General features: G+C 41.1%; 1 protein-coding gene across 1 annotated transcript; it reads right to left on the reverse strand.

The window, feature by feature from the left end:
* On the reverse strand, positions 1 to 26,425 carry CDC5L (cell division cycle 5 like). Its single transcript, XM_065730411.1, has 16 exons — positions 26,336 to 26,425; positions 24,491 to 24,594; positions 23,866 to 24,027; positions 23,166 to 23,293; positions 22,317 to 22,416; positions 21,851 to 22,069; positions 20,439 to 20,583; positions 19,780 to 19,968; positions 18,441 to 18,589; positions 16,428 to 16,590; positions 14,912 to 15,076; positions 13,566 to 13,646; positions 13,003 to 13,248; positions 10,547 to 10,744; positions 1,423 to 1,635; positions 1 to 324 (listed from the first exon to the last, which is right to left on the reverse strand). Exons 1-16 carry the CDS (start codon positions 26,378 to 26,380, stop codon positions 220 to 222), a joined length of 2,412 nt encoding a protein of 803 aa, XP_065586483.1. The 5' UTR covers positions 26,381 to 26,425; the 3' UTR covers positions 1 to 219.
* Positions 26,426 to 26,969: the final 544 nt, after the last annotated feature.

Consider the following 26,969-nt stretch of genomic DNA (forward strand, 5'->3'; position numbering starts at 1 on the left):
TTTTTATTAAAGTTCGAGATTTCAACCCTTTTTTTTTTTTAAATCCTTGACAAAGCCATTCATACCTAGAACATCTGAAACAGTCCAGTAAAGAGAAAAAATTGGACAAGATGCAAACAGCAGACTACACTTGCTTTCTGCAACTGATGGCAAAAGCTGCTGGAGAAGTATCTGCATACCTGAAAAACATTACATCAGTGATGAAAGGAATTTTGTGCTTTAATACTTTGATTGAAAAGTCTCTTTATCCAACATGAAATCAGCGAATCTCTGCTGGAGCTCCTTTTCTCTCTCCTGCTGCCTCTGCACATCTTCCTTCAAACACTGAAAGGAAAACAGTTAACCAGTCAGCCACACATCTACGAAGGTTAGATTTCAGTTCTTTCAGAGGTGTGGTCAGCTTATTTCAGTATCCTGTTTTTGACAGCAGCTGATATGAAATGCTTCAAAAAGAGAGCTTTCAGATTAGAAACCACCACAAGCAGCTCCTTGTACTTAAAACAGTTATCTGTTACTCTTTTCCATGAGTTTGTTAGAACCTCTGTTAGCCAACCTTCCTCATTAACACAGCATCCTGCAGTAGCACCTTCCACAGGCCCAGTTCCACCACTGCTGCAGCACGTGAATGAGTGCTTCTGCTAGTTCTGAAACTGCCAGCTCATTTTATATCCTTTCACTCTTGTACCTCTCTTTGAAGCTGCTCTTTCCTCCTTGAAGTCATGCGGATCAGTCAGAGCCAGCAAGGCTGGTTGGTATTACTCAGGGACAATGGCCAAGGATCATTAAAGACAGTCAGCAAGTGACAGGACACAAGGCAAAGAGCCTGAACTCTGAGGACAGCTCAAAACTGAAATTACAATACAGTTACACAGCTTCTGAAACCGTGAGCCATGTCAAAAGCCAGATTCAAAATGGGGTTATGATATGAATTTATAAAAGTCAATTTATCTGCAAATCTGACAATAACAGCACAGTTTGAGAGAGGAATACAATCAAGGTTTCAAAACAAAAAGACCGTCACTATAAACTAGGTCTGACTGACTGAAGGTAATAGAAAGCTTTACATAACTTGCAGATCTACTGTAAGTTCTAGCAGTAATTAAAAACAAAACAAGGCAAATTAAGATAGACACGGAACCTCTGCAGACATGCATAGCAGAAGATTAATAAAATAAACCACATGAGGAAATGAAATAAAAACAAAGTCAAAGAACATGCTAGTAGATTAGTACCAGCTTGTAATATGTCACAGAATCTTTGATAGTGAAGTGCTCAGCAGAGGAGCCTGGTAATAGGCAAAAGGATAATTTAAGAAGAACATTAAAACTTAGTACAAACTCAGGCCATGAGCTTGCTTTGTAAAAATATCCTTTCCACAGAATGCCTGTATTTGACCTAAGGAATCACACTGAGGAATCTCACCTCCAGTCTCCGTGGAATAGCAGCATCTTCATGCTTCTTCAGCTCCTCAAACGTACGCAGCTCCAGGTGAGCCTGCTCTATTTGGTCCCACAGGTCATTCAATTGTTTGATGAGGCCCATTGCTCGAGACTGATAGCCACCAAGCAAAATCTTCAGCTTCTTTTCCATCTTGGCAGCCCTCTTTGCTTCAGTTGTCATGTGACCCCTGTTTATCTGCCAGAATGAAATCAGGAATTGTTTTAATTATCCAGAATTAAAAAAAAAAAAAGTCAAACTCTGCTGCACAGCACGGAGTTGGAGCTCTTTGATTTCTATTAACACATCATACATAGCACATTTTACAACAACCTACGAGAGATTTCTAGATTAAAATCTGTACAGTGCAAGTAGGCTATTGAAGGGGTGATTATACATCAGGAGTATGGCTTTACAGACTGGAACTGTTGCAGTTGTGACACAGGCAGACAAGACATGTACATGACAGCTTGGTATGCCACCCCTCAGTCACACAGGAGATGTTCTGTGCCTCAGAAAAGGAAAACCAGACAGATATTTTTTTTTCTAGATTATATTCTTTATCTTCAAAAACAGCCACATGTTTCAGCTCATTTCTGAGCATGAGGGGATGAGACTGCAAAGAAGTGAAATCGGATTTGGCTTAAAACGAAGTGACCTCACCTATCTATCAGATCTCCCATTCAGATTTACTGCAGTGCTATAGTGTTGCAGTATTATTCCCTCCTAAGCCATATTATAAGACTGCCAATTCCTCAGTGGCCTCTCAAGTAACACTGCTTTTTACACAGGGCTTTTCCTGTATGGATCTCAAAGCAAGAAAGTAAGATTATCTTCAGCTAGCAGACACTGAGATAGCATGATGAATCAGCTGCCTCAGGTGAGTGGCAAAAGCCACAATTTACAGTCCAATACCATACACAACAGATGTGACAAAGTGATGAGATTAAAACGTGGTACCAAAACCAGGAAGCAATTGGCACAATAGAAGTGAAACTCTCCTTCTTGCATTGCCTGCTAAGTGCAAGCTGGTACATGCTGATTTAAAAGTCTTGGTTTCAAGTCCTCTAAAGCCACAAGCTAGAGCTGGGACAAGTGATAATTCTGAAATTCTGCCACCTGGGATACAATGGAAAGATAAACAAGCATAACCATGCTACAACATGTTATAAGCAGCACCATGCACCAGGCTACTGCTAAGTGGATTTCACCAACCTGTCTACCAAAGCACTGACACAGGAGCCTGGGGGGTTGGGATAAGTATGAACACCTTTCCCCACCTGCACGTTTCTCTCAGGTGCCCTGCTTGTTAACAATTTATTCACTTATTTTAAACAGTTTTAATATGTGATGCAGAGATTAAAAAAGAAGGGGAGGGTAATGGGAGAAAACTGTTAATGGGAGAGTGGAAGAGAAATGTGACCTTTGGAGCTGCTCGGTTTGCTCCTGGGGAGACAGATGCAGACTGCTACACTTTTCAGATTTTGTTTGCAATTCAGTCTTACCATATGCCCAAGGTGCTTTAAATATACGGAAAGGCACCTATTTTTCAATATTTATATAAATCCAGAGAAAATTAAATAAATAGATTAGGGATTTGTGAGGATACTCTCTGATGGAGAAGTATGAAAGCTTTAAATGTCTTCCCTGGTAAATAATATGCTATTACTGCAACAACAAATATAGCTGTGCAGTAAATGAACTATTTTCCAATTACTGCTTCTTGGATGAGAAATGCGTGCTGAGAACTCCTGACATTTAGAGCTCGTGGAATAGATGGATGCACAGGCAAACAGGATTTTATTTATAACAGAGGTCTAATGTAACACAGACCAACTGTCCTGTGTTGGTTCACAGCATTACAGATGATAGTGTGACATGAAACACCAATCAGAATGCCATTATTCTCAAACAGGTTAAGACCATTCAGAAAACTCACCCTTTCTCCACTGAAAACAAACACTCGTTCAGATCTAATGCCTGTTAAAATCTGACCTTGATTACTTAAGGATTCTGAAGCTTTCAGACGTTGAGGAGTGGACTTAATATTTCCAGCTTTTTACTGGATATAAATTCTTGCTTTTACCTACTGCAGCTCCCATTGCTATTCAGCCCTAGCTCAGCTCCCTGTCCACCTCAGACTATCACAGGCCTCACTGCTATGTTAAAGAAAATATAATAATAATCAAGTTTTAAAAACCAGAAATAACAGCCCTTTCTTCTTTCCCTGCTTACAGAGAGCAATGTGAACACTCACCACCTCTCCTCCTCTCTTCCAGCTACAAGATTTTAGGGCCTACTACCAGAAGGTCAAAAGGAGGTCTCTGCTTTTGTAACAAATGCTATTTATGAAAAATTGCTGACTGCTGCATTAATGCCAATAACTGCATATAATTTTAGTTCAGGCTTCGTAAAATTTTAAGGCTCAGATACCAAGCTAAGAATTCCAAGCAGTTATGAAGAGGTGTGTTTAAACAGTAGTCTACATTATTTGCTTAAAGCTAAGAAATGGATTTCAGTAAAATCTGACAACCATTTCCCCCTTGAGCCTAGCAGAAAACGTAAAGACACTGCAAAGATTTCTCCACTTAGTTATTTATTTTGTACTGCTTCTTGGCCAGCTTCAGTTCTGTTGTCTACTGTGCCAGCTTCAGCAAAATGGGAATAGCACACACAGGTAAAACAATCCACCATCTCAGGGGAAGCACTAGGACTCACCCATCCCAAACCTCTCATGTAAGAGCCTTCCTCCATGCCTACCTACCTAGACAATGGAGACTGGTTTTTGACACTGGACTTGGTATAGGAAGAGCATTCAAAACAGAGCAACAGCAGAAGTCACAGGCTTATGAAAACATCATCGAGATCAAAGAGAGAGTGATTGAAAAGCAGTGCTTTTTCATCTAACACAGAAAACTTCACACCATCCCAGGGCCAATGATAACTGAACACCAGTGAAACCTCTGTACATATTTAGGTGATCTGTCTGAACAAGCTTGCTGGTACCAATAGCATGTCTTTATATAGGAACTCACTAATTGCTCTACTTAAAAACATCAATTCATGATGATTTATCAGTATGATTTACTGATATCAGCAGGCTGTTGTCTCTATCCACAGACAAAACCAATAACCCGTGAGTAATGTCCACGTGAACTATGTTTTCAGAAATTATGATGCCTTCTCTTCAAGCATAGTAACAGGAGTTGGTAAATATAAAGACCAAGGGGTCTCACCTAACTCCATAACTTCAAATTTCCTACATGTACACTAAGGCAGAAAGTTACCAGGTAACTTAGCAGCCACCCTGATCTAAAATAATGACACCAAAGGATGTTTTGAGTATTTCTGTTTGGGAACTGCTTTTAAGACCATCCAGCAGCACTGTCTGTGATACCCACAAATGACGTTCACAGCAGAAACACAGCTTGAAAAGAAAATCGGGTAATGAACTCTTAGGAAGCTTTTCTGAAACCTTTCACCTCTGTCTAGAAGAGGAAACTGCAGTAAGATGACAGCCAGCAACTACCTCAGGATAACAGCTCTGATTATCTGTAAGCACCGACTGGTTGCTGCTGTGTAATGAGATAACATGGCAATGAGCACGGCATTATTAGCTTCAAGAAGGATCACTGCACACCAAGACTTCTCAGGCTGGTCTCTGACAAGTCTTGAGAGTTAGCAGACTGCCTGATTCCCTTCCAGCGCACACAGAAGTGTCCTGATGAGCTTGCAGAAGTCGCCAGCACTCCATTTCCAGCTGCTAACACTATACTCAGGCGAGTTATTTCAGGAGCAGCAACTCAAGCTGGTACAATGTTTGCAAACTGTGAATGTCACATTAGGACTCTAATGAGCAACAGATCTGCAGATGAGCCAGCTTGCAGCAAGACACCACATCAGTATTTACTTCCCTCTGCCAAAAAAACAATTTCCAGCAGTGATGGCACGCAAAGACCTTTTGTGGTGAACAAAAGGATTTACCTGGTTTTTATTGCAGACTTCTAAAAAGCAAAAGATGAGGAGCTCCACGCAACAAACAGTGAACTGAAAAGATTACTCTCCAGGTATTACAAGCACACTTAAGGTTTAGAGGGTTTAGGAAGTGATTTTCAGACACAGGTCTGCAAGTGCCTTGCAAACAGAACTTCACAGAATTCCATAAAGCAGACATTATTCCTGCTCCAGAGACAGGGGAACTGAAGGAGACATTAAGACCTAGTTTTGTTTCGCTTATCTGAGATGCTCTAGGTGCCTCTGTAATCAAAAGAGAAAAGTAGAAGCCTCGGGAGGGAAATACAACTCTTAGGCAGGCCGAGCTGCTCTCAGGAGGTGCCTTGTCTCTCCACCAAAAACAAGGGAAGCCTAAGGCAACTGCAGTTTTGTTTTAGTTAGGAGGCTACAATGAGGTGTATTGAAGCTGAACTCATGGGACCTGCTTAAAAATAGGCAGTGAGTACACACACGCTAGAAAGAAAATGTATTTCTGGCTAAATCAGTTATCTTCTCAGGCAGGGCACTTTTTCTGACTGCAGACCTAAGTTATCCTTGGCTACAGAAGAACTTTTATTTACTGCATCACAGGTTACAGACAGCAGCTTCGTTATGGATCTCATACATAATCCCAAATCCTGCAAGTGAAGATGTGACGTGCCACAGGTTAAGCTGACCTAACAGCCAGCTGCTACAGAAGGGGCTCTGCTTCTTCATCCAGAAGTCATTTATCTTCTGCAAGGAAGATCAAGGAACAAAAATCAGCTTAATGTGGAGTTGCAGGAGCACTGCTACAAGGGGTGAAATAATTACTGGGAGATCCAGGGGACAACACAGTGGTACTGCTGCTTTTCAGCATGAGCTGAGGCACTAGAGCATCCTAGCTACAACACAGACTGCCGTTCTGCTAAGTAGTTAAAAGTGGCTTTAGTTGTTTTCACACAGAGGTGAAGATAATTCCTAATGGAGCTGCTATCCACTCGTGTGAAGCAGGAAAAAAAGTATATGCCCTACACAACTGCAAGGCTGTATGGACTTTAATCTGATGCAATCAAGTGTCATGAGAACATCACCACCACGATGTTAATAAAAATATCTGAAAGCTGCAAAGCCAACATTATGAACTCTTCAAATACAAAGTAATGCTGGCAACAATGTCTCATGCTCTGAATTACAAAGGGAAGCAACCAGCTTGTTCAATAGATGCCTCTAATATCACTTGATACAGTTCCTAGCTTAACACGCACCCCAGGGTAGGAAGAGCTTGCTTTAGAAGCGTGTTTAGAAAGGAAGCAAATGCAAGCTGCTGCAATGAACTGAAATAGCTACTCAATGCCACTGTGCTTGAGAAAACCCCCATTTCTGCAAGGACTAACCCTGCAGAATGGCCACCCTGGAACAAACAAACCACCCTTCTGGAAGATGCTGCACAGATCAGGAAATCCCACCTGGATTCAAACAAAAGCAAGCTGTACCACTGACTCACAGTGAAATCAGACTAACCTGCATGGACAAAAAACACTGACTCCAAAAATACCCTCTCCCCATTTACAGAGCCTAAAATACTCAAAGGAGACATGAGAAGAATTAGTAGTACATAGAAGTATGTTCCAATATTTCCATGCTAGAACTATCATTGTATTGTGCATTATGATGCCTGGGCAAGACATCCAACCAGCCAGAGGCTCCCCACAACTGCTCTGCTTTGCCTCAAGTCCATCAGTAACAGCATCATTTCTGAAAGATAAACGTGGTGTCCACACACACAAGGCTGCCATCACTAAATCACTCAGGTACCGAAGAGAGGCCAATGAGAGAAAGGTGTCCACTTGTCCATGCCATCAAATGCAACCAACAACTGCTGGGCTGTGAAGGTGGTGCTGGAAACAGCTTTTTCACACAGGATCTGCACAGTGTCAGCAGTCCCATAGGGAAGCAGTACACAGTGACTACCCAAGGTGCAGCCATCCCCAGCACCTACCACTGGGCAGTTATGGCTTTTTCCTACTGGTCTCACTGCAGTAGGAAAGGGAAGAGGACATCCCAGGAGCTGACCTCTATCAGTTGTTGTTGCTGGCAGACCCTATTTCACAGTTTTTGTTTTCTCTCAAAGGGAGACAGAGCACAAGCAAATACCTTGGGGTACTGAAAGCAGAACTAATGACCTTAGTTTTCATTACAGTTGCCTGGTACTTCCCATTAAAATAATTACTTCAACCAACGCTGCTTTCAGACAACATTCCTTAGAATAACCTTAAAAAGAAAGCAGAATTTATCACTTCTGAGGAACAAGATAGGAAAAAAAAAGTTGATCCTATTTTTTTTTTTACTACTGTATCCTTATTTGTACACTGAACTGCTATGCTTTTGATTTATTAATAACTAGAACAATTCATCTGGCACTCTATACTCTGAGAATTATACACATTTATTTTAAGAAGTGCTTTCTAAATAGGTCAGGCAACAGAGCTGCACTGAACCACAGTCTGCATACACCTAAGGAGTTTTGCAGCTCCTATTTAATTCTGCAAAGTTCACCTGAGCTCCACAAACACCAGTGAAAGGCAGCCCAGGCCTGCCCCTGCACCTGTAGCCAACGTACTGAAGGCACCAACAAGTTTGCTCTCGCTTCACCCTAAATGCAGCAAGCACTAGCAGGGCTCAAAGCTTTCAGCTCATCTGAAGATGTTATCAAGACACAGAGCTTGATGATTGCAGCAACTGATCACAGCCAAAGCTAGCTGTGATTTGTACCTCTTTTGTGGAGTCCCACACGATGCTGGTAAGCAAGTGGAAGTTTTCTTCTTAACAGAGCTTTCAGCTTGTGTGATGCCTTTCAGCTGACCAGAGAGCAACGTACACTTAAAGAATGAACAAATGCAACAGATAATTTTTAGATCTCACCCTGCTTTGCTATCCTTAATGAGCATACCACTGACAACCACTTATTCAAATACTGGGAGGAGATGAACAGAGATGAACAGCACAAGGAAGCCCACACAGAAGATGCAGACCTCAGAAATAATCTGCAGCATAAAGGCAGAAGGCCACACACTGAACAATGATGAGAAAACAAAATATTCAATAGCTACTCATTAAGCAAATACCATCCGTCCTGAGCAGTAAATGAGTCTGGAAAAAAACACTAGGCTGTAATCATGAAATTAAAGACTGCCTCATAATGTGCATGCACAGGGAGATTAAAGCTGCCAGAGTAAGGCTGCTTGTGCATTCCCTAACTCTGACTGTTTGACTTTGCAGCTTTAATAACACACTTCTAACGCAGTTTTGGGTGTAGGATATTTAAATTCCCAAATTATTTGTAAACAAACGAGTTACAGCCCTCTGACTGCTAGTGGGATGCCAGCAAAGCCCCTTGCTGCCATGCAAGCTGGGTGCTGCCGTGCTCACAAAGCTGCCAGGAAAACACAGCAGGCTGAGAGCACACTGAGAAGCAGGCAGCATTAGGCAGGGCGGTGGTTCCCTCTGCTGGGAGAGCTGCAGCACGACAAGCACTCAACGCCAAGCTGCTCCTACCCGGCTGCGTGGACATGACCTGCTTACAGCCCAAACCGTGGACTAATGACTGAATCCTTAATCAACAGATACTACAAAACATACCCTCATTCTGCAGCTCACATGAATCAAGCGAAGATTCAGCCTGACTACTCTTGTCACCTGTAGTTTCGGCGGTAAGAGCTGTCTGAAGCAGTTCACTTGTAGCAATGGTAGTTACACTGATGTGTAACTCCAGGAGAACTGGAGAAAATGGAGTTTCCTTTTATCACAGAAGGAAATAATCCCATGCTTGTGTAATTTAGAGAATCTTTTAGGCTAAAACTGTATTCTGGAAAACATCTAACGACTTACTGCAAGTCTGAACACATGTTCTGTGCAAAGAAGCCCTTTAAAACTAGCTTACCTTTTATCATGAAAGCTATCTAGCCTTGCATTTTGTGTAGTGTGGGCAGTGCAAGGAGTAATCACTACCAAAAGGACCACACTTCAGTTAATTTCTTCCTCACACACACCCTTAACTGATTAAGTACAAGAGACAGAGTCTGATAATTGCTGCTGAAACCAACAAACAAAAAAAACCTATCCAGTATCAGAAAACCCACTCTTAGTGTAGGACTCCTCAAAGCCAGGGCTAATTTCAACCCCTGGTCCCAGCACATTCCCATAGTACTAAGACTACATGCAGACACATCTCATGCAGGTGAGATGCTGCTATCTGACCTGTCATTTCGTACTTGCAGAAAATATTTAAGCAAATGCACAACACCAAACTCAAAATTTAAGCTTAAAGGACACATATAAAATAAGCCTAGCTCTTCCCAGTAAAGGGGAATAGAATCACAATCACTATTCTCTTTTTGGGGCACCACTGGAACTGGCTGAACTTTCATCTACACGATAGACTACAGTAAAATATTTTACATACATCAAGTTTCCATCAATCAGAAAACAAATCTTGAGTTTAAAGGAGAACCTGAGAGAGAACTGGGAACAGAGAGACCGCTGTAAAGCATTTTTCCCTGAAATACCTCATACTGCCCACTACCAGAGACAAAGCACAGAACCAGAGAGACCTGCCATCTACCTGCTGATAGCAGTGATACAGGAAACTGCACAGATGCCACACTGAACTAAAGGAGAGCAGAGCCTGACTTGCTCTCCAACTGAGAAAAAAGTGGGTGACATCACAGAATCACAGGGGCTGGAAGGGACCTCTGGAGATCACCAATTCCAACCCCCTGCTAAAGCAGCATCCCACAGTAGGGTGCACAGGGAATCACCCAGGTGGGTTTTGACTGTCACCAGAAACTTTACAGCCTCTCTGGGCAACCTGTTCCAGTGCTCTTTGACCCTCGAAGTAAAGATGTGCATTGTCACGTCCAGAGAACACTGTGCCAGTGAATAATGCAGAAATACTTCTAAAGGAAAGGACAGAAGACAATGTGAACACCTCTACAACCTCTGCAGCCACGAAGGGAATTCTCTAATAACTTTTCCAAAGGAGGGCCATCAATAGACCTGAATAAATTCCAAGTAAGTAACACACTAGAATTAAAAAAGCAGGTGCAGAAGTGTACAAGAAAAAAGTGACACTGACCTCAAGCCTCTTTTCAAGTGACTCTATCCTGTCTTTTTTGCTGGCCAAGTTAGCTCTTGTGTAGCGGCTCTGTCCGGGCAGATATAACACCTGGCTGTAACACTCTTCCCACACCTGGTTATAAGCTTCACTTGAGAGCTCTCCATGCCCCATTCCTTGCTTCACCACTTCCATCTCCTGTGCCAGTAGATCCTGTGCCTGTTGAAAATGATGAGAAATAAACTGCAGTTACAAAACACAGGGTACAAGAAAATTCCTCGTTGTTTTCAGTCCTTCAGTGTGCAATCCACAGGGGTAGTTCTTTACAGACCAACAGCTCACCATCAGGTTAAGCTAACTATGAAATCTAACCCAGATGCTATGTATCACAAATGAAACCCAGGCTAGAAGGCTGTTCACACCTCAACCATCCCTCATCATTTGGCCAAATCTGATATCATTCTGCTGCAGCTAAAGAAAGCTGTGGCACAACTAGATACTTCATCCTGCTGCAGAGGAACGCAGATAAAAGCAGGGACCTCGAGGGGTGGGAGAACTTCACAAGACAGAAGCAGCTGTTCTATGACACAAAAATCACTTTTCATTTCCTTCTGCTTGTCCCTCTCCATACAGTACAGAAAATGAACTAAGCACTAACAGATGAGCTGTGAGATGTGCACGCATCAACAAAGGACACACTGACAAGCAGCATTCTGTCTGCTGAGAACTACTATTGAGATAAGAGCTTTCTCCTGACACCAGGTCAGTTTACAAAGTTTACAAAGAACAATACAACCGACTGAAAAGATTCATGTTGTAGTCATAACTCATATTTTTGACAAAGAATCCAGCCCACACAGCCACGTATGCACCCAACTCGCTGTTGATCTAGATTTCACTGACAGTGCCTCCACCCCTTCAACAGGATTTACCACAGCATCATTAATTTCTGTATAATCAGCAGATCTCATAGCAAACAAACCTATATTTTGTAACTGCTCATTGCCCAAGAAGTACATAAAACCGTATCACAAGTGTAGATGATCCCAGAGATACTGGGAAAAGTAACTACTTGTCTGGATGGTCAAGTCAGATAAGGTAGTACTGCTCCAGCCACACCTGACAAAATTAAACCTTTTCTTTGAATTAGTCTCTATTTTTACACCTTAAAGACTACTTAAGACTATTGAGCTGGGAGAGCTGACAGCTCTACAGCTCACATCACTGTGCTCAGCACCATGGCTGATCCTCCCCAAAAGAACATTACACATCTGGAAAAGGAAGGAGCATTTTATGAAGGGATCTAGGTAGAAACGTATTCTATAAACAACTGAAGAAAAATCTAAACAAACTATGTCCACATGAGAGCTGAGAGACAGGAAAACTACTTGGTTTCTGTTTTTTTAGACAAAGAGGGGGTGTCACACTAATATTATGCAGCAAGAAGGAACAGGGGAGCAAAAGCTTCTGACCATCAGGTAGGAGAAAAACATCCCAGAGATCCTGAATTTCTCAGACAAAAACTAATTGAAGTATGACACAAAAGTCTTTAAGAGAAGCAACAGAAAACTGAATTCCTCTCCCACCTCAAAACAAACCAGAGAAAGCACTCAGAGAGTATTCCTAATGCAATAATCTGACATCAGCAGGACAGTGAGATTCTTGATCTAGCTGCAATTTCCATCTTTAATTTCTCCTGCTAAGAAATTTTCCAGTAAAAGTTTTCATTTATCAGCAAACTGGAAGTATTTACAGTTCAGTGTTTCCCATTTTAGGCTCTTGATTCATTGGTCAAACACGGTCAAGGAGATGGCTTTAAAATCTGCTTACTTATCCATAAACTCACTTTAAAATGAGATCTAGGTGCTGAGATACAACTATTGTCAGAATGCACGCTGCAGATAGAAGGAACCAGTATAAAGCAGATGATTTAGTGGCATGTGATTTTTACCTTCATTTCCATCACCATCCCTCTAAGCATCTGGTAAAAGGTTACTGGTACAAGTTCACAGGTGAAGCTCCTCAGAAGTGCTAACCATAGCACTGTGTGTCTGTCTGTCATGTGGCAGCAAATGCAACATCTGTAGATGCTTACATAAAAGAGCCTAACTGGAGGCCCTGGCACAAGACTATGCGGCTTGGGACTACAAAACACCCAGACAGCCTCCTCATTTCACTCAGTGACAACCTGCTCTGCCTATTCAGCACTTTAAGCAGGTATGTTTTTAAGATCAGTTGCCACAGCTCAGCAGGCTCTGCTCCAGCACAGCACTGCTGGATCAAATTTGAGAAGCATAACTGGATAACTCTACAGCTCCATGTGGTAAGCTGGCTAAAACTGTCATACTTCAGTCTCTATTAAGAGATCCCCAAACTCAGCACAGGCTTGACTCCACCTTTTTTTTTTTCCCTAAGATTACAGGACTGTGACATAAGATGACCACAGGTCAGTGGTAATTAGGCTGTGCAGTTCTCACCTTCTTGAGATCCTCTTTGGAGAACTTCTCATAAGGGTTTTGTTCCAAGTAAGCCATATGTTCTGCATTGTTGGTTCCAAATCCTGGGCCTTTCCCCTTCTTACCACTAGGCTGTTCTCCAAATGGGTGGTGTAGAAGATCAAAATGAAGCATAGTAATCATCTCTTTCTTTATTAGCTCTTCACTTCTCTGCAAATCTGTTAGAGGTGGCTCTACATTCACAGGTCTCAATACTGTTTCATTAACCTGCATAAGAATAAAAAAAAACAGGTTCATAAACATTGTGTGTTACCTTCAATTTGAACAAGATTTTTCTCCATCAGTTAAATCCAACAGAAGTGGTGCCACAAACCCTTGCTGTGTGACACAGATAAAGCAACCTGAATCCAGTCACATTTTCAGCTGTGCGTATGAAAAATTTCATAACATTTTCAGTGTGAAAAGCTGAAATCAGCATACTAAAATGAAGATTTTATTCTTTCACTATGTACTTAAAGCGTGTTTCCTCCTATAACAATTAAAGTTGTTTTTTTTCCTTAAAAATGAATGTTATTTTTGCTTACTTCTGAGGGTCTTGGTAGATTTTTCTGAACAGCCTTATGCATTCTCTTCAGTTCCTTGGCACGCTCTGCTTCTCGGAGAGCCTAGACAGACATGCTAAAGGTTACTTCAGCTACTGCAATAAAATTAGATGCTTTTTATAAATATAGGTGATATAAATACTAATTGACTACTGCAGTAAAGATCCCTTAAATAACAAGGAATTGATGTTACAAACCCAAAGTCAAGACACAGTTCACACTTTATATGATGACATCATAATTTACCATCACAAATGTTAACGAGAACAGCAAACTAAGAGGATAGCAATCCTAAAATGTCATTTCAAGCTACATCCCCCCAAATATAGTTCTTTATCAATTTGTCCACATTTAAGTTTTAATTCCGCTCTAACTCTCCGGATAGGAAATCCAGAATCTAAGCTTAGAGTTGGAAAGGACCACTGAAGGCCATCTAGTCCAACTCCTCTGCGATGTACAGGGACACCACAGCTAGATCAGACTGCCCAGAGCCTGATCCAGCATCACCCTGAAGTTCTCCAGAGACAGGGCATCAATCACATCTCTGGACAACCTGTTCCAGTGCCTCACCATCCTTACTGTAGAAGAGAAGACTTCTTCCTTATATGCAATCTAAATCTACCCTTTTAGCTTGAAATCTGACAGTATGAGAGAGATTTTTAAATCTGTAGCCAACATTGAAACATAAACATGATATTTTTCCCCACATTCCACCTTCCAGCTACATATAAAATGAAAATACTGGCTACTACAGCTATCTATGAGCTGAACAGAAATTTACAGCTATTATTTTCTACAGGCTCCTACAATTCTGAAACAACAAGAAGGATCTATTTCAGAATTTCTCTGTTTGGATAATCCTGTGGTAATCTCCTACAAACTGTGACCAGTTCACTGCACAGTGATCTTTGTGTGCTCTAGCAGCCTACCTGAATTTGGATGCATCTCTTAGGACCTCTGAACAATAACTTTTAACCTTGAGTGTAACCTGAAACTGAAAAAAGCACTATAATCACATGCTTAAAATTAAGCACGTGCCTCTCTGAAAAAATGTTTTTATGTTTTATCTCGAGGGAGCAAAAAAAGACTATGATAAAAGAAAGGGAGTGCTATATAGCATATACAGGCTAGGAAAATGATTCAGAGTGAAAACTGATTATGCTTAGATGTGTGTGTTCACTCTGATGGCAGGGTAGAAAGCATGCACATTTTATTCTCTTATTCTACAGAAGCTGTATGACTTCCCCTAAACGTGCATGAATCTGAGAAACATAAAGGACCACATTTTATTTTAAAGCAAAGGCACTTTCTGCATTGCATATACCTACCTGCTTGCGGGCTTCTATATCAGCAGTATCTTCTACAAAGGCTTCATCTACTTCAGGTTCCTCAAGTTCCTTTTCTGCATTTTCAGGTAAAACAATTTCAAAGTCATTCTTTGGAGCAGGAAGGGCCATGAGCCCGAGACGCAGGTGTTCCCGAGACTCTCTCTCCTGTTGGAATAGTGATAAAATATGTTTCTGAATTCATACACTGATTAACAATATGACAGAATTCCATTCATCTGCATCAAAGGACATAACACACAGATATTACACAAAGCCAATAAAACCAGCATTTCTGAGGCCTGAGAAAAGAGGTACGTTACCAAACCTACAAACCACTACCCAGAATTTATCCACATAAATCTGTCTGATGCTAATAAACAACAGATAGCCTGATTAAAGACAGCTAATGAAATCTTCAAACAAGCTGAAATATACTCAAGTAAAACAACACGGCAGCTTCACCTTCCAGCAGTCAGAACAAGTGTGGAGATTCACAAAAATGCCTTTTAGGAAACTGAAAGTACATGAAAATGCATTCACACTCACATATTTGTAAGCCTAACATTTTTTTTTCATTGCTCCCAGACTTGAGGATTGTCACAATGAAGGAAAACGGAACAAACACCGCCAGATCTGGAAGTCAGCTCATCAAGAACCCAAAGTGCCAGTCATTCCTCCCAACAGCAAAAGGTTTTACTTCAAACAAGCTGAGGCAGAACCAAATTATGTACAAGGATATCAAATAAGCCTTGTCCATCAAGCTAGCAGGAAACTCTGATGTCAGAAAGTTATTTGTGAGATGAGGATACCAAGAAGTTGAAGTAGATACTGTAAGCTAACCCAAAAAGAAAAACATCAATAGCTCTTGTGGGCAACATCTGAAATCTGTTAAGGCATCAGAATCAGCCACATAAAAGGAGTTCCCAAGGTGCTACCTATTAATTAGAAGACCTTTTTAATATCAAAACTAATTAGCAGGGCACCTCTAGCACAGTCTGAAGGAATGAAAACATCTGTTGCCCAACACAAGAGTCTGGATGGCATTCAGATTACTAGGTATCTCAAAAACAAGTGCTACTACTGGTAAAACCTCCTTTAGCTAAGGCTTTTAACAGGACAGATTAAAAGGTCCCATAGGCAAGTGAGGATGATGAAGGATCTGAGGGCTGAGGAAGACTGTAGGAAAACTAAATCCTTCTTTAAGTTACATTTCCTGCTTAGCTTCAAAGATTCAAGTAGCACTGAAACTTAACTACGTCTTGTTTGATGAATAATTCTGGAGTGCTTTCACTAGGCACAGTCAAAGCTGTTAAAATCAGAAATAATTCAGCTTTTGGGTTTTTTTTAAATGAACTACTGATGTTATGACAATGCACGGGTTTGAGTTCACCAGGTGATGACTACAGACCTGCAGACAAGCAGCAGAAATAACACTTCATATAAAATCAAGCCCTGTCTAGAAGATAACAAATTAAAAACCCTGAAAATTAACATAGCACTTGACTCCACTTCTTACCATCTGCTTTGCATAAGACGGGTCGCTGTAATCTGCCATTCCCTCTTCTGGGTTGATGTTCAATTTATCACGCAGTGGAGTTCTACCAGGAGTTGTACCAGACACAGGTTTAGGAGTTAGTCCTCCACGAGGAGTTAATCCTTCTTGTCCTTGGGAAGGCGTTCTAGAGAAAAGTGCAAATACAGTTTTGTTGTTTTTTTTCTTTCTTTCACCAAAGAACTCTACTTTCCAATGTCTGAGCACTGCAAAAAATGACATGATACAACTAATAAATGCAATCTAGTTCTCAGTGTGTTTGTCCACAAGGCAGTGAAAACTTAAGGTGTAATTAGAGTAACAAAATAATTTGTTTAAACCTATCAAGGTGTAACCAATGGCTTATTAAGCTGAAATCCAAACGCACCATTCCATCAAGACAAGTTTCAGGAGCTACATCAACCCCTACTGCTGCTTTTGAGAAATGATTATCCTGGGGCTATTCTGGGATACAGTAATCAGGATTTAAACACAACCTTTGATCTCCCTGCCACCTGGGGCAAGTCATTCATTCTGAAGTCCTAGGGCTTAACAGCTGTCCCATCTTATAGCTTAATGAATCACTCTGAAGGTGCTGATTCCCTTTCACTGCTAATACAAGGATAAGTACATTACACTAATTACTTTTAAGCACACAAGGTTAGGAAAGATTGATTAAGTCTTAAATTCCATGGCCTTTACTTGCTTCACCTCTAGATTATTCCAGTAACCTACTCCTTGAAAGGTAAGTCACAAGTAAGTAGGCAAGAGATCATCACATGGGGATGGTAAGTTTAAAAAATAAAAACTTTAAAAATAAAAATAAGATGTGGTAAGACACTTAAAGAAGCAGAAGAAAACATTTTTGTGTTTTTAAATGAATGTTTCGTATTATATATATCTTATATATATAAGGGTGTACTTCAAATACTTGCTCTATTTGCCTGAATAATTAGATGGTGACTCTGTAATTCTGGCACCTTAAAGAATTAGTTTCCTTTTATTCATTGTTAACCACATAATGGATTTTTTCCCCCTCTCTCAAAGTATTGGATTTTTACACTGACATAGAATTTTACCAACAAACCAAGCTGACACAAAGCTGCTGCAGTTACATGGGCAAGTCTGAACTTCAGAAGCTAAAAAAACAGAACAAAACCTCCATACCTCAAAAAATATATACTTTTTTAATATACAGTGACCCAAAAGAGCATCCAGATCATCCCAGGACAAATTCTAGTCACTCTACACCTCACTGACTCCAATAGATCATTCGTGCAGATTTGTTACAAGAAAGGGCTTTTACAAAATAAAATTGCTTTTGAAAAGATGCCATAAAGGTCCCTTTAACTTCATTTCTACTTCATTTTCTTCACTTTTACTGGCAGGACCAAGTAAAAACAGATCTTAGGCTGAAAAATTTGACAGACAAAACGTACAAAGCATATTATTTTTTAGCTCTATGGTATTTGGCTCTTGTGGGATATGTATTTATTCAGGACCCACTCTCAGAGTTAAACCAACAAGCCCACGCTATTTAGATTGGCAATACAAGGAATATTTAATTTTGGATTTATATGGCTTATAAAATATTTACCCCAGCTTTTCAAAAATTCCAAATGGATTTGGCTAAGGGACCTCCCACACCTTCAACTCAGAGCTAATAGTTTGGAAAAGAATCCACAGATGGAATGACACGCCACCTTCTTCTTTATACTCCAGTATTAAGCCAGTACAGTTTATATTGCTTTACACTACAGAAGACCTCATCCTGGACCAAACTCCACTGAATGACATATGGTACAAATATCAATTCAGATAACATGGCTGAGTTTGCAAAGAACACAGAATCAAAAGGTTGTTCAATGAATGCTTGAAATAAAGGGACCTAAAATTTGCTCTGAAGTGATCTGTTACTTCACACAGACAGCCACTTCCTTTGCCCCATCAGACAAATGCTCTTGGCTGAGCACCCACTAGAAGAAGAGTTTGCTTTACCTGAATGGTGTGGAAAGCACAGTATTTGGAGTCTGAACAACCTGCCTCTGTGGGGTTACCCCTGAGAAGTCACTTTCATGCAGGGGAGTGTTCAGGCCTCCTTTCAAGGGCGTATCCACATTTGTGAGAGCCATAAGATTCTGTGCTTCCTGTAAACCACACAACACATACAGTATGTTACTAAGATTTTCAGAGTTGTACTCTACTGTGAATGTTTAACAGGTTCACCAGCTGTAAGAACATCTGAAGAGTTACCTGAATATCAAATCAATTTGTAGAAAATGTTTAACACTTCTGCTACACCAATATAGTGGATATTAACAAACCACAGCTATGCTGAAAGGGATTTTAATCTGCATTTCCATTTTGGTTTGCTAGACTCCATAGATTTACAAGGTTCATCAGTAATCCTAGAGATCCTGATTTCCTAAAGAAATATCATGATGACACCCTGAAAATCCACATCAATGAAGGCCTAAGTCCATCCAAACTGCACTTTCAAAGGTAAGATCTCCCCCCACACTTATAACTTTGCTTTGCACCATGAAGAATTAAGGCACTACAAATATAAGCTAAGGTAATTAAACTACTGCATACAGTAGCAAATAGTTCACACAATACTACTAATCCATCCACTAAATTTTGCATACAGATGTATGATACTGAGACATATGTCATGTCAGAGCTGTTCAGCTGATGGTGAACATGGGCATTTCTAAAAGCACTGCAGGCAGACTTAGAAGGTCATGTTCTGTGTAGTCAAGAACTCTTCCTTTTCTCCTATCATGAAACAAAAACTGAAGTACTATTCATTATCAGCACGTTGTTTTTACTTCTGCAATTACTTAATTTAGGCATTTCCCTTCTATCAGTTTCTGAAAGAACCCAAACATTCAGACAAATCAGTGCAACACAAATGTAATTTGCAGGCTGCACAAACATGCTTCTGATAATCCCCACCTAAAATCTTTTTAGGCCAATGAAGCACTAGGAAAATATTCTTGAATCAATTAGTTCTGGTTAACTCGAGGAAAAAAAAGGTGAATATTTAAAACCAAGTTGTAAAAAACATAAGGGAATTTGTTTTAAGGATGAGAACATCATGCCTATTTTTGATGCTTGATTACACAAACAAAAATTACACAAGATATCAGGAGAATTGTTACTGCTAAACGTGGTATCAGGAGCAGATCTGCATCCATGCCTTTCACTGCATCCTGCAGAGCATGTACCAGCTCAAACCCCAGTAACACACACCACCTAAGGAATGCTTTGATGCTACTTTCCCTTTTATTCAGTTGACCAGTGCAGAAGAGTAAACTATGCATTTAAACTGTACCTGCAGGATCCTGTCTTGCGCTGCTGGAGTTTTGGGAGTCCTCAGGGCTATGCTGTTGTTGGTCACACTATATTCAGACAGAAGAGTGCTGGAAGCCGAGTTTGTAATGCCAGATTCCTCAGCAGTCTGGCGCGCAATCTCACTTGCCTGGCCTACTTTTACAACTTCTTCAAGTTCTATATCAGATATCTTTGAAAGGAAAACAACGGAAGAAAGCATTATCTTTAGAAAAACAAAATCCACGTGGCATGTCAGGAGGTACTCCCCATTTGTTTCAGCAGAACGCTTCACACCATTACTTCCTTCCCAGATATGCACTGCATTAGTGCCAGGTCCATGCTAAAACGAGTTAAAAAAACCTCATGTTTCTGTAATACCACTGTCACAAGGTATACCCCATCTCCCTGATGCAGAAGGCTCAAACACACAACAGTGTATTCTCCCTTAGATATTTCCCACCAAGTCTACTTTAAAAACGAGTCCAAGAACAACCTTCTTAGATAAAGCTATTCCTTCTGGTTTACTTGTGTATTCCAGCAAAGAGAAAACACCAAGGCATAATAAGATGCATCTGATTACAAGACTGACTTGACAGAACACAAACTGTTGATTGGCTTTGGCCTTTTAAATGGTTAAATGGTTTACGATGCACTGTTTACCTGAGGTGCTGGAAGCACTAGTTTACTTCTTTTTTTTGTAAACTCTGACACCCCGCTGGTCTGCAGAATAGCTGAAGGCAAGTCTGATTCCTTCTTTCGTTTCATGTGTTGTTTGTCCTTTTTGCGCTCTCTTCCCTCTCTTTCACTGTTATTATGGACAAGAGAATCATTTTAGAGCAGCTACAAAATAACACAAATAACAACAAAGCTGTACCCTAACAAAATATGCTGAAATGAAGCATCAGGAAGAATTAAATAACCATGCAGAATTTAAGCAATTAGACATGATCTACTGATCTTGCAGCAGAACCTACAAGAAAGCATCGTAATGCTTCTACATTACAAAATTAGGCAACAAGTGGTTGGTTGTTTCAGCTATCATCAATGGGGCTCACTGAAGCAAGATGAAATATCAGTCCAAGATCTGAGATAGCTACAGTGGATGAGAAAGGTCTCTCTAGCAGCTGCTGAAGACAGAATGTTTCCTGTGGGACGTGGAAACTAAGTTCCCTTCAGTGTTAAATGAACAGCAATGGATTCAGCCTGTGAAAGTGCAATTCAGAAATCCATGGCAGTCTGAACCTTCTAAAAGACCCTCTGAACTAAGAACCACAGAGAAAGGATTAATCATATCACGAGCTAATAAGCCAAACTGTCTGTAGTACTGAACCTACTCTCCCAGTCCAAAACCCTCAGCAGAAGTAACAAGGAATGTTACTGAACAATTAGATGTGTGTCATATGGCTTCTGCTGAAGATGTGCATTTAATTATTCATTTGTGTGTTCTGAGGTTTGGAGTGGGAAGCCACAGGAAGAAATGAAGTCTTCAAGGAAATTCTTACTTAAGACTGCTGTATAAAAATACTTAAATAACTGCATCAAAAGTACTGCAACAAATAAGTTGCAGTAAGCAGTAAATAAGTTACTGTAAGCAGTACTATTAATGTTTCAACTTTGAGAAAGGACTCCAAATACTACGAGCCAAAATAAAGAGAACTTCAACAAATGTCAGGATTTCCACTTAAAGAGCTCTGATGTGTGTAAGAACCTTGATTTTCACAGCAAAAAGGTTAAAGAGATATTTCAGAAAGGCAGAAACGACCTGCACTAGTGTCTGTCACATGGAAAACACACCTACCCACATGGTATTTCACACATCTCAATCAAATTTAATTATGATTTATGCTATTTAATTCTTTTTGTGTTTATATGTACACATGTCAACTACATCTACATTCATATGCTTTTATTTATACATATGAGCAGATAAACGCTCGTAGATTTTTATATTGTTTATATTAAATAAATATATGCTTACATTTAACACATATTATGATACACATGTATGGTTTTTGTTTAACTGCTGGTTTTTCAAACACACTTTTCCCCACCAAAGTAGAACACATACTTACGATCTTAATTCTCCATCCAGGTCCTGCTGGCGTAGCTTTCTGAAATCTGCATCCAGAATCTGGTAGTTTTCCTCTGATGTATCATAAAAACCAGGTGCAGGCTTCTTTTCAAACGGGATTTCTGCATTATAATCCACACCTCTCTTCTTTTTCCTTTTTTTCTGTATCTCAATCCCAGCAGCTCGAAGTTCTCGTCTCTTCTGGAGAGCAGCAAGCCGCCTGAACAGACAGTGATACTGTGTGATTTGCAGTGCCCATCTCTAGGTGGCTCCTGTTTCCAAAGGCCTGGGACTATTTGATCAATTGCTGCTGTGATAAGGCTGGATGTATTTATACAACAGGAATTAACTTGCCACAGCCAACTACCAAAATGTCCAATTCTTACGCCTGTGTCTGAATTTCTACATTCCTTATGCTTCAGAGTCCATGAAAGAAGTCCCAGTATCTAAAACCAAGCATATCTTACCTAGCTTCTTCCAGCTGCTTCTCTCTCGCTTTTCTTTTTGCCTTTTTTCCCTGTGTATTAGCCAGACGAGCTCTAGCTTCAGACAGCATTTCAAGTTCATCTGCAATAATCCATATAAAGACGGCTGTTAATTTTTGCACTTGCAATGACAAAAAGTGACATTAAGATTAGCAATCTCTAAAAGCAGAATGAATCAACGTATTCACAGAAATTCTGATCACTAAACTTTAGTTTTCTCCCAAGCTGCTCCAACATATTTTCTAGATAGTCAGAAGAAACAGTTTTCAAGTAAAAATGCCTACAGTAAAAAAGTAACTAATAGAGAAAATCAAAGTACATTTACAAAGATGGAAACTGATGGGACTAATGAAACAAATAACTCCACTTGCACCTAGATCCAATAGCACTGTTGGTTAACTTGCTACTGAAATCCAAAAGTGCCATACTTTCAAACCTCTGACTGTTCCCCATTGGCACATTCATGGTATTTTTCCAGTGTGCAATTCTGTGCAAGAAAAAACCATGGTGTGTTTTCCTTCTGTGGGCATGCAACTTGGAAGCATGAACAGATGAATATGCAGAATATCATCACCAACAGGGCATTTGTCAAAGTAACAAAGAGCCAGTCAAGATGACAAAAAGAAATGAGAAAGCTGGAAAACTGAAAAAGCATTACCAATTGGCCAAGCACATAAATAAGATAAAAACAGAAAAATGATCCTTATGGAGGAATTAAAAATAAGTAACACACACACACACAAAAAACTTCCAGAGTACAGAACCTCTGTAAAAAGGAAAACAAAGAAATCAGGTAAGTTGTCAAAAAGAGTAAACAAATTCCTGTCTTACCTTCATCCATGTCGATAGGATCTGGCCTGGCTGGTTTGGTTTCTGGATTTGGATCAATTTCTCCAGGTTTAAGTTTCCGAGGATCATCAGCAGTTTCTTCCTCGTTGTCTCTCTGAGCAGCTTTGTCCCTAGAATATATCATACATAAGTCACAACAGGCTTTGTATCCCTACAGGTGAATAAGCACCACCTCTCTCTCAAACCTCCCCACAGACTGATCAAAACAGTAAGCCTGTACCATGTATCATACATTACATTTTGATAATCATCAGAATTAAAAAAGCTCACAAGGGAGAACAACATTTTCATTCTCATGGTGCAAAGCCCTAACATAGAGAAATGATGGCTGCACATTCAAACATTTCAAATAGCATGATTTTTTTGCTGTTTGCTTTCTTCCTCTCCCTCACATACTCACTCCGGCTTACCAGAGGGACAAAAAATACCCACATCAACCTGAAACCAAAGCTCAGAAAGTGCATCAGCCCTGAGCTCTATTCCAGCCTGCTATCCTAATTTCCACGTGCTTCCTCCTTCAAGATAAGCACATCAACAGTAAAGAAACATTCCTTAGGGACTTGCTAAGCTAAGTACTTGCTCTACTCAAAACCACCATTCTTGAACGTAATAGACTGATGCATCAACACAACAAACTGTGCAGATCCTCCTGCTGTGCATCTCTAGTACAGCAGAAACTCACAGCAGAAACTCATAGTGCTCCAAACACTGCGCAGCCGTCCTCCCAATAATTGGGGCAATGGTTCTCCACTGGGTTGGCATTAGCTTGGCCAGGTGCAACAGCTTCTCTTCTTCTTCTCGTGACCACTCTGTCTTTTTGATGCTGGGATCTAACCACTCATACCTGTTGAAAAATGAGAAAAGAGGGACAATTCCAAGTTATCCACTGATTTGTCTTGAACTAATTCACAGTGTTCCCTCAAATAATCACAATGAGATTTCCAAACCTCGTCACACATCCCTGCTGAAACTCTCATTATGAACAATTAAAAAATTATCCAGGAGAGGTTAGCACCATTCACTGGAAGTACTTGTTCTGATTAAAAATAAGTAAATATGGAAAAAATCACGTGCACGCCTTCTTCAAGCAATCCTGCATTTGCTGACACAGCAGTCACTGCTGAAGTGAGCATCTGGCTACTTTGGTTCACGTTAATTTCAATCCACAGGAATTTGTAATACCCAGAATAAAAGAAAACAAACGATCTCAAAGCTATTGTTCCTCTGCAGACATCAATTCATCTGCAACCACTTCTAAGTTGCCACTAATTAGGGATGCCATCTTCCCAGGCACATTTCTCACTTACCATCTGGCTTTGCACTGCTTTGCTGATTTCCGATGCAATAAGGAAGCAATACGAGACCACTGGTTTTTGCCATATTTCATCACAGCTGCTTTCAGAATTTCATCCTTCAAACAAAAATAATGCGTACTGTTACAAAGCATGACAACCTGCAAGTCTGAGCTCAAGAAGACAACACAGGAAACGATTTATATTATTTCTATTCAAAGAACAGCGTTAACAATCATCTCTAAATGCTTCTTTACTTTTTGAATTGTCTTTTGTGCTACATGGGAATGCAACAGCCATAGTAATTAAAACAGTATTGTTTTTTTTTTTTTTTGTAAATAATCAGCCATCTTCCTAAGGACCTGGCACCACCGATCCATTTTGAGCATCTTTAATGATGTACATATAACCACAATGTTAATTAAATACCACTAAAACTGCTATTTCATCTCTGGAGGGAAACAAAGATCTGTTTGACCTACTGCTGTTTCTTTTAACAATTCTAGATGACCATAGGAAGAGAGTAAGGACTCTCTTCTGACCTCCAATTTAGGAACAATTAAAAATCTGCTATATATCTCAAGCACTTAAAGGCCCAGCAAGTATACAGCATATTTATCTTCCACTCATACTTGTTGCTTTCTGGAACCACATACATGTATGATGTCTGCAATATACTGCTGCAGAATTCTGGATTTTACAGCACCAGGTACCACCCTTTGCTTTGAAAGTGCCATCTAATAACAAATTTTCACACCCTTGAAATTTTGTGTTACTGCAGTTAAGAAAGCACGTGATGGCAAAGATGAGAGCAAGGGAGTTGTGCTTTGTTGTTTGTTTGTTTTTCTGAAAGATGCAGATTCTGATGCATAAAACACTCTGGGCTGCAGATGAGGAGCATCTTCTCTATTTTAATACCCATCTTCTCTATTTTACAGAATCATAAAATCTTTGAAGTTGAAAAGGATCTCTAAGATCATCTACTGCAACAGTCAACCCACCCCTACCACGCTCACTAACCACATCCCTCACTGCCACATCTACAGATTTATTGAAAACCTCCAAGGAGAGTAACCCCACCATCTCCTGGGCAGCCCGTTTCAATGCCTGACTGCTCTTTCCAGAGAAGAAATTTTTCCTAATATCAAACCTGAACCTCCCCTAGTGCTATTTAAGGACATTATCCCTCACTCTCACTGTCACCTGGGAGAAGAGGCCTATCCCCACCTTGCTACAGAGCTCTTCTGGTAGTTGTAGAGAGTGATGAAGTCTGCCCTGAGCCTTCATTTCCACACAGGTAATACATTCCCACTCCCTCCAACCCTTCCCCAAGGAGCAAGAGCTCTGCCTGTGCACTACTAGGCATGCTCCAGCCTGGGAAAAGGGCATCTCCGAGGGCAATACGGCCCACACATGTCCCTTAGCGACCGCGAGGGTGGTTTCTCTATGAAAGAGGTGGGGGGGGGAGGCATTTATAGCTTCAAAGTAGGGCAGAAGAGAAGGACCTGGAGGACAAGACACGTGAGCCGAGGCCCCTCGGTCTGCTGGGCCCAGAGCAGAGGAGCCGAGGGGAGGCCTCATGGTGACTGCAGCTCCTCGCAGGGAGAGGAGGGGCAGCGCCGAGCTCTGCCCTCCGGCGACAGCACGGATGTACGGCAGGAGATGCGGGCTAGCAGAAAGCTGCGCCCCGTAGTGCAAAGCCCCGAGCTGGAAGGGCCCCCTGCGCATGCGCGCCGTCACCCTCCTCCTCCCCCCGCCCCCCTCCCCCACCTACGCTTGCGCACTGCTGCTGGACACCCCCCCACACCCCCCCAAACAAACAGAGGGTGGTGAGAAATTAAAGCCGAACCGACTCCTTACCTCAGTGTTCCGCCACACACCGCCTTTAATCATAATCCGCGGCATCTCGGCGGCGAAGGGGCTCGAGTTCCTGCGGAGAAAAAAGCGGCGACGGGAAAGGAAAGCCGCTCGCTGCGGCGGCGCCGGCCTTAACCCCGCGCAAGCGCTGTTAGAGCGTTCTGCGCATGCGCAGAACCGTAAGGGCGGGGAGGGGGAAGAGCTCGCGGGGCGTGCGCATGCGCAGGGCGTGAGGGAATAGGTTAGCTGCTATGCGCAGGCGCCTCCTGAGGAGATGTGCCCCACGATGGGAGGATGTTAACACCGTCCTGTCAGCTACTGACCAGGGCCTTCAGTGCTAACTGCTGGCTGGGGGTCACAGCCCGTCACTGGGCAGTATCCAAACCCAACTCCGGCTTCCCCCGGTGTATGCTTTCCCACCGCAGTCACAGTTGCGTTCGCAGCAGAACAACGAACGTTTTGAGTCCAAACGCTAGAGAATTCGTAATGTGATTTAGGACAGGCTCTGCTTTCTGTTCAAACTCAGCAAGAATGAGAATACGGCCGTTTCAGCCATAGCATCCCCCAAACAAACACACACAAAACAAACCAGACTATGTATTTTATTCTAAAAATGAGCACACCTTTGCCTTCAAAC

Source organism: Cyrtonyx montezumae, unplaced genomic scaffold (assembly GCF_038088225.1).
Source record: "Cyrtonyx montezumae isolate F1298 unplaced genomic scaffold, pur_monq_1.0 scaffold_13, whole genome shotgun sequence".
Classification (NCBI taxonomy): domain Eukaryota; kingdom Metazoa; phylum Chordata; class Aves; order Galliformes; family Odontophoridae; genus Cyrtonyx; species Cyrtonyx montezumae.

Excerpts from the sequence above, each read along its gene's own strand:
- CDC5L (XM_065730411.1), bottom strand. The coding sequence starts at position 26,380 with ATGCCGCGGATTATGATTAAAGGCGGTGTGTGGCGGAACACTGAG. Across the intron at positions 24,028-24,490 it reads AAGCAGTGCAAAGCCAGATG|GTATGAGTGGTTAGATCCCA; the intron begins GTAAGTGAGAAA and ends ATTTTTCAACAG. Across the intron at positions 19,969-20,438 it reads TAGTGCTTCCAGCACCTCAG|ATATCTGATATAGAACTTGA; the intron begins GTAAACAGTGCA and ends TTCCTTTCAAAG.